The sequence below is a fragment of the Canis lupus genome, chromosome 28 (assembly GCF_003254725.2).
Source record: "Canis lupus dingo isolate Sandy chromosome 28, ASM325472v2, whole genome shotgun sequence".
Taxonomy (NCBI): domain Eukaryota; kingdom Metazoa; phylum Chordata; class Mammalia; order Carnivora; family Canidae; genus Canis; species Canis lupus.
In genome coordinates, this window is record NC_064270.1 from 9,709,636 (window position 1) to 9,721,861 (window position 12,226).

The 12,226-nt window shown below is 35.0% G+C and overlaps 1 protein-coding gene across 16 annotated transcripts in view; it reads left to right on the forward strand.

Moving 5' to 3' along the window:
* The window catches only part of ZNF518A (zinc finger protein 518A), a 109,459-nt gene that overhangs the window by 21,013 nt on the left and 76,220 nt on the right, over positions 1–12,226 (forward strand). For 13 of the 16 annotated variants that reach the window (XM_035707659.2, XM_025466732.3, XM_025466740.3 and 10 more), the window contains one exon: positions 28–6,023. The exons of 2 other annotated variants lie outside the window; for them this stretch is intronic. In XM_035707659.2, coding sequence (XP_035563552.1) covers positions 150–4,622 — 4,473 coding nt within the window. In that variant the 5' untranslated portion in view covers positions 28–149 and the 3' untranslated portion in view covers positions 4,623–6,023. Of the gene's footprint in view, positions 1–27; positions 6,024–12,226 lie in introns of those variants that run through there. One more of the 16 variants, XR_007406767.1, reaches the window with a different exon arrangement.

Genomic DNA, 12,226 nt, shown 5'->3' on the forward strand with positions numbered 1-12,226 from the left:
AAAATTCAATTCTTTGTTTGATTTTAGGTGAGTTAATGTGGGAAAAATTCTGGTATTTTGAAGATGTCTTGGCACAGTATTTTTTCCTGTTTAAGTTACAAGTAACCAGTTTTTAGAGAAAAAAGAAATTGGGATTTTTTGGTTAAATCATGCCATCTGAACAGAAACAGTTATTTTTTGATGAAAAACAAACTACTTTTAAAAAAGATTATGATGTGAAAAATGAAATAGTGGATTCCTTCAGATCACTACCTAGGCCAAAAATTTCACAAAGTAGTTTTCATTATGAACTAAAAAATGTGAAAATTGATTTGCCGAAGATAAATATTCCAAATGAAGTCATTCTGAAACATGAAGTTGACAAATACAGAAAATTATTTCAGCGTCAACCACAGACTGCCAGAAAATCTATCAGTGTAAGGACTGTAAGCTGTGTAGAGGAGTGCATGTTGCTCCATAAGTCTGAGAGAGTTGAAGAAGAGGGTTTAAAAATGTCTGCAAAAATACTCAATTTCAACTGTTTAAAATGCCGAGACAGCACTCGATATAGCCCAAATGATTTGCAGAAACACTTTCAAATGTGGCACCGTGGTGAATTACCTTCATATCCTTGTGAAATGTGCAGTTTTTCAGCAAATGACTTCCAGATATTTAAACAACACAGACGGACACATAGAAGCACTTTAGTAAAATGTGACATTTGTAACAATGAGAGTGTATATACTTTATTAGACTTGACAAAGCATTTTGCATCCACACATTGTGTAAATGGTAGTTTTCAATGTGAAAAGTGCAGATTCTCCACCCAGGATGTTGGCACATTTGTTCAGCACATTCATAGACATAATGAGATCCATTATAAATGTGGTAAGTGCCATCATGTATGTTTTACCAAAGGAGAGCTTCAGAAGCACCTTCATGTTCATTCTGGTACATTTCCCTTCACTTGTCAATATTGTAGCTATGGTGCCACTAGGAGAGAGCACTTGGTAAGACATGTTATAACTTTGCACAAAGAACACTTATATGCAAAAGAAAAACTGGAAAAAGACAAATACGAAAAGAGGATGGCAAAGACTTCAGGACTTAAGCTGATACTGAAAAGATACAGAATAGATGCATCAAGGAAGACATTCTGGAAACGCAAGAAGATCAACAATGGAAGTGACAGAAGTATAGAAAAAAACACTCAAGTGCTTAAAAAAGTGAACAAAACACAGGCTAAATCTGAAGACCAGAGCCATCTTGTTCAAGAGCATTTAAGTGAAGGAAAGGATGAAAGACCACACTGTGAGAATAATGATAAACCTGCTGAGTCAGAATCAGAAAAGCCAGCTCTTCTGTCCACTGCGCAATGTAATAGAGCTGAAGAGGGATCAAATTCTACTCTAGGTTTCTTGAAAACTGCTGTACAAGGACCTACAGTGTTAATGGTGAAAAATAATAGAATAACCATTCCTGCTAACTACAGTGCTGATTTTATGGGCTTTAAGATGGTGGATGGAAAACAACATATTGTAATAAAATTGTTACCTACCAATAAACAGAATTTATATTCACCAGGTTCACAGTCAGATGCTGCAAAGGACAGTACTGCCAATTTGCAGCCCCAGACTTTGGACACTACTGGATTTTTAGCAGGAGTAACAGCTGAATTAAGTGACACAGTTTACATGAAAGCAACTACTCCATTTTCATGTTCATCTCCTATACTTTCAGGGAAAGTAACGTCAGAAAAAGAAATGGCTTTGCTATCTCAAATGAGTAATATGCTCCAAACAATGGATGATGAAAAAAATGTGTCATCTTTGTCAGCATCAGAATTGGTTACAGCATCAGTAAATTTGACCACAAAAGTTGAAACAAAGGATAATATTGACCTATGGGGAAGTTATGTTACTCAGAGTCACTCTGAGATATCAGGTACTACCATTAAAAGTCCAGATAAAGTCACCTCTACTACCAAGCAAAATGCATACAACAGTGGAGATATGCATAACTATTGCATTAATTATGTCAACTCTGAATTACCTGTTGAATCTTCCAACCAAGGATCATTACCCTTTCATAATTACTCAAAAGTAAATAATTCTAATAAACGTCGTAGGTTTTCAGGAACAGGAATGTGTGAAAACCCTCAAAAAGAACCTTCATCAAGCAAGACAGTTGTTCAGCAGCCAATAAGTGAATCAGTTTTATCACTGGTGAGGAAAGAGAGTTCAAATCCAGATAGCATGTTAGCATCTATTAGCCTTTTAAATACTAAAGATGGAACTTTAAAAATGCAAGCTGAAATCGAAGAACAGTCTGTTTTAGAAAAAGGACAGAACATTGATGGACAGAATTTATATACTAATGAAAATCAAAATTTAGACAGTGTGACTGAAAAATCTAAGTGGGATGGCATTTCTAATGTTGAGTCACCTATGATGCCTAGAATCACATCTGTTTTCTCTCTCCAGAGTCAACAGGCATCAGAATTCTTGCCACCTGAAGTAAACCAGTTACTTCAGGATGGATTAAGAGCAAAATCTGATGTAAAACAAGACTGTAGTATTAGTAACACTCCAGATAAAGGCCTGCTACTTCATAGTGACCAGTCATTTCAGAAACTTGAGGGAGAAGGCAAAATAGTTGAATCTTCAAAAGACTTTAAAGTACAAGGCACCTTCCCAGTTCCATCTGGTAGTTTAGGGATTAATGTGCCTACAAATGATCTGAATTTAAAATGTAGTGGAAAAGAAAAACAAAATCTGTCAATATCACAAGATGTGAGAGATTCAGAAAAGACACCTAGAATTTCAGGTATTGGCACATTACTTAAGACTCAGTCAGATGCAATAATAACACAACAGCTGGTTAAAGATAAATTACGCGCCACTACACAAAATTTAGGTTCTTTATATAGACAGAGTCCACTTCTGAATTCAGAACCAAAAAAGGCTATATTTGTTCAAACTCCAAAAGGCTTTTTTGTACCATTGCACATTGCTAACAAACCTGGATTACATATTGTTTCAGGAAGACCACTTCCATTGGTCAGTACACAAGGTGTACCTACTTCTCTTCTTTTAAACAAGAAACCTGGGATGATTTTAACGTTTAATAATGGGAAACTTGAAGGTGTTTCTACTGTCAAAACTGAGAGTGCTCAAGCTTGTGGAACTCCAACTAAGGAGTCTTGCAGAACACCTTTTTTGAAGGTAGAACCAAACAGTAATTGTCTGACACCTGCACTTTGTTCCAGCATTGGCAGTTGTTTGAGCATGAAAAGTAGCTCAGAAAATACTTTGTCATTAAAAGGCCCTTACATCATTAAAACATCAGCAAGTTCTTCAGTAAAAGCTGTTCCTACTCCTAATACAGTATCTGAGCATCAGGGCACCAAGTTGAATATCTTGGACTCAGTAAAAAAGCAGAATGAGATTTTTCCAAAACCACCTCTTTATACCCTCTTGCCTGATGGCAAACAAGCTGTTTTTTTAAAGTGTGTGATGCCAAATAAGACTGAGCTGCTTAAGCCTAAATTAGTCCAAAATAGTACGTATTATCAAAACATACAGCCAAAGAAACCTGAAGGAACACCACAAAAAATACTGCTGAAAATTTTTAACCCTGTTTTAAATGTGACTGCTGCTAACAATCTGTCTGTAAGTACCTCTGCATCCTCAGTGCAGAAAGACAAGGTACCATCTAATCAAACTATAGGAGAGCAGAGAGAGCCAGAATCTTCTAGAGATGCCTTACCCTTCTTACTAGATGATATGATGCCAGCAAATGAAATTGTGATAACTTCTACTGCAACATGCCCAGAATCTTCTGAGGATCCAATGTGTTTCACTGACCATTCAGACTCCAGAGTATTAAGGTGTAAAACAAATTGTACAATTGAGAGAAACTTCAATAGAGAAAAGACTTCGAAAAAAAAATTTTCAAGAATAAAAACTCATGTAAGAAGTAAAGATTCTGAAACTGCCTTTGTATCTAGGAACAGAAACTGTAAACGAAAGTGCAGAGATAGTTACCAGGAACCTCCAAGAAAAAAAGCAACATTACATAGAAAGTGTAAAGAAAAGTCTAAACCTGAAGATGCCCGTGAATCATTTGGATTTAACAGACCAAGGCTTTCAAAAGATTCAGTCAGAACTTTGCGGCTTTTCCCTTTTAGTTCCAAACAGCTTGTGAAATGTCCTAGGAGAAACCAACCAGTTGTAGTTTTGAATCATCCTGATGCAGATGCACCAGAAGTAGTAAGTGTAATGAAAACTATTGCTAAATTTAATGGACGTGTACTTAAGGTTTCATTGTCAAAAAGAACTATCAGTGCTTTACTGAAACCAGTTTGTGATAACTCTTCAAAAAGAATTTATGATGATTTTTCCAAAAGACATAAAACATTGAAACCTGTTAGTTCTGTGAAAGAAAGATTTGTGCTAAAATTAACACTCAAAAAGACAAGCAAAAACAATTATCAGATTGTGAAAACTACCTCTGAAAATGTTCTGAAAGCTAAATTTAACTGTTGGTTTTGTGGTAGAGTATTTGACAATCAGGATGCTTGGGCTGGTCATGGGCAGAGACATTTAATGGAAGCCACTCGTGATTGGAATATATTAGAATAATTTACTGTAGTTACCAAGGAAAAGAAAAGTAAAATTATCTTAGAAGAAAATAGTGGGTTGAGTTACCTTAAGGCAGACATTTTCTACTTCAATATAGTACCTAAAATTGAGCATCTGAAAGTTGGCTGTATTTCCATGGGAGACTAAAAAAGTTTTATGTGTGATATTTGAAAATGCTATCATTGCACACATAAGTTTTGCAAGAAACTAATTGCAGCACAGATGTACCTTGATTTAATTTTTAAAAAATGTGTTCTTGGGAAGTTAGGGCTAAAGAAAATTTTGATAAAACAGTTTTCCCAACTTAGTTATATAGTGACTCTTAGTAGAGGGTAATGGCTGACAGCCCCATTCCCTCTCTTCTTCCACCAGCCTTATGAATCTGATAAGTGTAGCTCCTTTGAAGATGGAGAGCTCTTTCACCATGGAACTGAAGGAGTTTCTCCTCATTTGTGAAGATACACTAAGAGAGCTTGAATAAAGAACTTAATTTTACATCTGCTAAGTATAGTTCTTTTGAAGGATATTAGGCTTCTTTGAGAGTACATTTAACTATGGTTACACCTCATGATGCTTGAAAAGAGTTTTTGATGAGTAAATCTTTTTCTCTTTTATGCTGTGTCCCATATCAGGGATTGGAATACCCTCCCAAGGTGATTTTCTTTTTCTAAATGGCTATGTCAAGCATTGCAGTAGATGGGCAGCTTCAAAAGAAGAATTAAACTCTCTTGGTCCAGTTAAAGAACTTGAACATTTTTCTGAATTTGATGATAATCTCCAGTGATTCTCTTGCACAGAACTATGCTTACTTGATTTAAATTGTTTGTCCCCCAAACCAAATGGCCAATTTTTATCTTAGTTGCCATCCATTTATAAAGTGGAACATAGAAGCACTTCCAAGTGAATGGCTTTTCTTGAAAATTCAGAATTACTCTACAGGAACAATATTTTGAAGCAGGATTAGCAAAGCAAATCAGATTTTTGCTGTTTAATTACTGATGCGTGTCTGAACATGTACACATTGGGACAAACCATTTTTGTTAGCACCTTTTCAGTCTCACTGATGACCCAAAGCAGATTATTTACTGATTGTTGGCAGTTGAAATGAAGAAGCATTAATAGTGGACTCAGTGGCAGGGCATAAAACTTCAGGACAGATTCCTAGGGGATATACCCAGCAGATAGAATTTTAAAATGGATATTTTCATGACGACAACAGAATCATCAACTAAAACTTGACCGTGTAAGTTTGGATCAAATTTTGTTGGATTATTGGATAATGGAGTTCTTGTATTACAAATTACTGTATAATTTTTGTTACATTGTTACTACAAGTGTTAAAACATTTTCATTGATTGAAAATTTCAGGGCTTCTTTTCTGTATATAAGAAAGAATTTAAACCTGTACATATTTTTGTACCTTTCAGTTTGTTATGTAAATTTTGCACAGAAAATTTTTTGACATAAAAAGTTTATTTTCCTTCAATTTAGTTCTGTGCATGCACTAATAAACTGGTTGTTTAATTTAAAAGAAATATGTAAGACTTTACCCATGTTATTTTCTTGGGTTTTATTTTACATGTAGAAATTTTTTTTTTTGGGTAAATTCATTTTTCAGGGATTGAACACTATTGTTAGCAAGTGCCTAAAAGATGTGAAACAGTTTACATATGTCAACTGTAACAGTAGGTCCCAAATGGGCCCAGTCCCCCAAAAGTTTTATTTTAAAGAAAGCCATACATAGATGCTTCAAGCTATCTTGCTATGCACATTATACATGTACTTTTTTTGTGCAGTTTGTCTACTTTACTAGTGAAGTATTTTTTGTATAAAACCTGTTACAATTGTGTTTCTTAAATTGAGCCTAAGAATGGAGTTGATTGGAAATATATAGTATATATTAATAATGTATATGGTGTTTAAAGAATGGTAAGCATTGTTAATTTCTGTAATGAACATTTTCTTCAATTAAATTTATCTTAAGTTTGTGTTTACACAATAATTTTTTTTTTACTGTATTAAAATCAAATGGGAATTTTATTCTAATGGGAAATATTTATATTTCAAGTAAGCTTTTTCTTTAAATACTAGGGAACTATGTAAAATAAAGTGTGGGTCCCCCCCATCATAGGTGAAATTTTGAGATTTTGTTTGAGAAGGTTTACATTTACCATAAAATTATTGTAGTTATGCTGATAAGGAAAGTCATAGAGAGGGTTATGCGCTTTAGTACCTTAACAGCAATAAAATTAAAATGCTCTGCTGTTATGGGTAAGTTTATTATAATCCCTTGCCTTCCGTGAATAGAGAAGAGAGAAGCAGCGATCTTGCCAATGTTTGCAGCATTATAAAAATACATTTCAGAATAGCCATGTCAGTAAAAATATATTTAATGTTGTGATATATACTTTTTGCCTTAAAGTTTTAAAAGCCATTTAAAAAACTTCATGCCCCAGGTACTCTAGTTAGTACCTTTTATGATTTGTTAGGTTATTCTAAAGAAGGCGAACCTGCTTGGAGCCTTAGATTGCCGGAGTGGAAAATCCAGAATCAAAACTGTCCATCCTTTTTTTTTTTTTTTCTCCTGGCTGAAACTGAACTAGAGATGGTTCTCTAAAATATGAATATCCAGTAGTTTGGGATTGTTAATATATTTCTTGGTTAGAAATGTGTTTCATTATTTTTCCCTATTTGTCTGTCTCCATTGAAAATGGGCCTATTTGGCATTCAATTAAAAAAATAGTTGAAAAAAAAATAGTTGAATTTTTAAAAAGTTTACCTTTCTATCTTACTAAGCACTTAATAGATTGAAAGATAATATATATTTTTTAAGTGAAAGATTATGATTTTGTTAAGGGGTCAGGGAAGTTTATTAATAAAGGGTAAGTTAAGATAGTAAATAATTTAGACCTTGTAGGCCATTTAGTCTCTTGTCATAACTTTTTTTTTTTTTTTTTTTTTTTTTAAGATTTTGTTTATTTACTTGAGAGAGACAGAGACATAGGCAGGCTCCCCACAGGGAGCCTGATGCAGGACTCACAACCTGAGCCAGAGGCAGACACTCCACCACTGTCATAATGCAGAAGCAGCCCTAGACAATATGTAAATCAATGAGTATGCCTATGTTTTAATAAAACTTCATTTAAGGAAATGAGCCATGGGCTGAGTTTGGCCCACCAAAGTTTTTACTACCCCTTGCTTTTAGTTCTCTCAACAATCTGCTCTTAGAATGGAATTTTTTAAATTAAAACCAAGTTTGATACAGTTTTTTTTTGTGATGTATACCAGCTGTATAAAAGTCACAAAATATAAAAAATATGCATATAAGTTACCAATGTAAATGTATTTAAAAGTGAAGAGAATGTAAGTAATGAAAGTGATTAGTGGGTAAAGTAAATGGGTCATTTGTGTGCAAACGGTAATGCATCTTACAGAGGAATTAACAGTAAAACAGGTGCTGTGGGAATTTCTGTCCAGGTTAGGTGAGAAATAGATACTAGTTATTTAAGTGATTTGAAATAGCCCTTAAGAAAAGTAATTAGAGTTCTTGGGATGGAGGAGAATGGAGGTGAGGTGAAAACAATATTTACTGATTTTTTTTTCCCACTACTGATATCTGCTTATTTAACTTGGAATATGTCCCATTTAATCGGGGTATTGGCACTGTTTATTCCTTATTTTAGCAATTTGTTAGGATTCTTATTTTCAGCAAAGTGCCTTGACTCCATTGAAGATCTTATCCAGTGAAACTTGCTGGAGAAATTTCTAGGACATTATTTGTTGCTAGTTGAGAAGGTAGCATTAGCAGAAAAATTTTCCTATAATGCAGTTGAAATAGGATCAGTTTGGTTGATTTTGGTGTTCATTGGTTTAAATATGTTCTTAATTGGATAATTGAGAAGTAGTATCTTGGAACAGGTATTTTACCTCTTCAAAGTCTTCTTTGAATGTTTTTTTTTTTTTTTTTTTAGTTCTGTCTTTTGAGCTTCTGTTAATAAGTGCCCCAAATTTAAAAATCATCTTTCTTTAAAAAGTACATACCATTATTATGATAGTGTAAATGTTTGAGTAAAGAGTGTAGGAAGAATGTTAATATTAGGTAGATCAATCTAAAAAATCATGATTTTAGTCAATGTCTAGAATGTACTTACTAAAAAAATAAAAAATACTCATTTCTAGTAAAGTCATTTTTAATATGTTAGAAAAATTCTTCCTTGATGTGAAGGTAATGTTCAGGTTGCAAGTGAAATTGCTTCTTTCGGTTAAGGTGCCTGCTCTCATCAATTATTTCATAAGTTATTGCTAATGTAAAAAGATAGGAAAACAAAATGAAAAATTTGGATAGAGAATAAAATACTATTTGCAAATTACTTGATTGCAATATTTTGAAAATCCAAAGAATTACACTGAAAATTAGCTTTCCTTTTTTTTCTTTTAAGATTTATTTATTTATTTATTCATAAGAGACACAGAGAAAGAGAGGCAGAGACGCAGGCAGAGGGAGAAGTAGGCTCCATGCAGGGAGCCCGATGTGGGACTTGATCCCGGGTCTCCAGGATCACTCCCTGGGCTGAAGGTGGCGCTAAACTGCTGAGCCACCCAGGCTGCTCCAAAAATTAGCTTTCCTAAACAATAATAATCAATTGGCAAATTATAAGAGAAGACCCATTTATAGTAAGATCCACAAAATAATAAAAGTTATGTGGCGCTGCCAAAGGAAAAAACTACAAAACTTAACTGGGAGATACAGTGTCTCTGGGTATAAGATTAAATATATCCCCATTTGATAGGTCCCATTTTCCACACAGATCTTCCACAGAAGGCTTGTATCAAGTGGGAGGTGGCAGCTGGTTAGTGGTGCCCATTGTACCATTCCCAAATCCTGTAGTGTAAGGAGAATCAGGGCAGGACAGCTACTCTTATTGTACAAGTACCTTTCCAACACAACCGTGTTATGAGAGACCTGCCCTGGTGAGCTTGGCATCCAGATGACAGCTTATATCTCTCAAAGCTTTCTGGGGACAGAAGAGCTATTCTGTGTACATTCAGCAGCTGGTGAACATTATTTTTTTTAATTATTTTTTATTTTAAGATTTTTTAATTTATTCATGAGAAACACAGAGAGAGGTAGAGACACAGGCAGAGGAAGAAACAGGCTCCATGTAGGGAGCCCGATGCAGGCTTGATCCTGGAACTCTGGGATCACGCCCTGAGCCAAAGGCAGATGCTCAACCACTGAGCCACTCAGGCATCCCACTAGTGAACATTAGAGCAGATTCCGTCCTCTGTGATTCTGGGCTATAGAAGATCCATACTGGGAGGTGATAGAAGATTCTCCCCCATGTTGTCCTCTAACCCCTGACACAACTGCTCTGCAGGGAGGATCTGGGAGACATTCAGCGAAGAGCCAGGTTTCCCATACCCTCACTCCTACGCCCTACCAAACATGCTCCATAGTACAAAGGCGAAGAAAGGGGTTCACTTTAAGAGAAGGGTTGAGTGAGCTTGACAGCACACTTCCCATATACTAGGGGCCTAACTTTACCTGGAACAGACTGGAGCTGTTTGTACCCCCAAAATTGTTGAAAACTATAGGACAATCAGCTACCAATTAAATAGAGGCTAGCAGTTACTGGTAATACCAATAGATACCAGCCAGAAAGCTTAAAGACCAAATCGGGGAGACAAAGACTGGGTAAAACTACAGACATCCCTTGTGATTAATGTGTGTGATTCAGGCTAGAGCCACATAGGAACAACCAGAGTTACAAGTCCCTAACAGAATGTAGGACAAAACTTGTAAACTCCCTAAACAGTGAAAGATGCCACACCCCACATATTGTTGTAGGGTGTAAATCTCCCTGATTCAGGGGGCTTAAACACAACCTCTTATTAATTAATGGCTGATCATTAATGATGCTGACTCAGAAGCAACCCTTAGGAAGTCATCCTTAAAGATAAAAATGAGAGAAACAACTTGAGCAGGAACATCAGATGTGTCCCTGCACATTGTGAGGGACACAGACTTCATGAATTAGTTCAGCCATGCCACTAAATAAAAAATAAGCTCAGAGTAGACCGGAGAACCACCATGTAGACATCCTACAATATGTTACCTAAAACCTGTTTTCAACACAAAATTATGAGACATTCAAAGAAACAAAGTGTGACACGTGGACAAAAGCAGGCAACAGAAATTTCCTTTGATGGACAGCAGATACAGGATAAGTGTTCTGAAACAATTGTAAATCTGTTCAAACACCTAAAGAAAACCAAGTTTAAAGAATTAAAGTATGCTGACTGTGACTCATCAAATGTAAATAAAAAGGTAGGAAGAAAAAGAGCTAAATGAAAATTTTGGGAGTTGAAAATTTGGAACTTTTGCTAGGGAGGCTCAATAGTACATTTAAGCTGGCAGAAGAATCAGCAAACCTGAAGATGGATGGAGAGAAATTACAAAATCTGAAGCACAAATGGGAAAAGGAATGGGAAAAAAAAAAAAAAAAAAGCCTTCCTCACACTACATGCACAAGTCAACTCAAGATGGATCATAAACCAAAATATAAGCAAAACCCATAAAACTCATGAAAATATTGTGACCTCTTTAAGTAGTCGTCTTAGATATGACACCAAAATCACAAATGAAAAAAGAAATAATTTAAAATGCATAGTTTTTATTAGATTATGAGTTGACCTATTTCATCTAATTCAATAATTTCAATAAAAACTTTGCTCTACATATCTTCATTCCTCTAGCAATGTTTATCTGGGAATGTCTTAATTTTTTTCTTCCTTTTTGAAGGATAGTTTTGCTGACTATAGAATTGATTGACAGTTTTTTCTGTTCAGCACCTTGAGTACATCATCTCACTGCTTCTGGCCTCCATGGTTTCTGTAGATAAGTCAGCTGTTAATCTTATTGAGGATCCCTTGTATTGATGAGTCCCTTGCTGTTTCAAGATTGTCTCTTGCTTTTGTTTTTAATAGTTTGATTATAATATGTCTGGGTATACATATCTTTGAGAACTTGGGAGTTCCTGGAGTTTCATGGATTTGTAGGTTAATATTTATCATCAGATTTGGGAAGTTTTTTTCAAATATTCTTTTCGATGCTTTTTTCCCTTTTCCTCTGAGACTCACATTATATATATGCTGTTATACTTGTTGGCTCTATTCTCTTAGGCTCTGTTCATTTTCTTCATTTTTTTCCTGTTCCTCAAACTGTACGATGTCAGTTGATCTATCTTTAAGTTTATATATTCATCTGCTTGCTCAAATCTGTTGCTGAGCCACTCAAGTGAAATTTTCATTTCAATTATTATACTTTTCAACTCTAATTGAAAGTTATAGATTTAAAAGTTCTTTTCACTACTTCTATTTATAGTCTTCATTTGGTTGAAACATACTTTGATTTCATTCTTTAGACATGGCTTCATTAAAATCTTTGCTTAGAAAATCCGGTGTCTGGGCTTTCTCAGGATATCTATTGATTGCTTTTCCTCCTGTGTATGAGCCATATTTTCCTCTCTTTGCATGCCTTGTAATTCTTAGTTGAAAACAGAACTTTTAAATTATTATAATGTGGCAACACTGAAAATCAGATT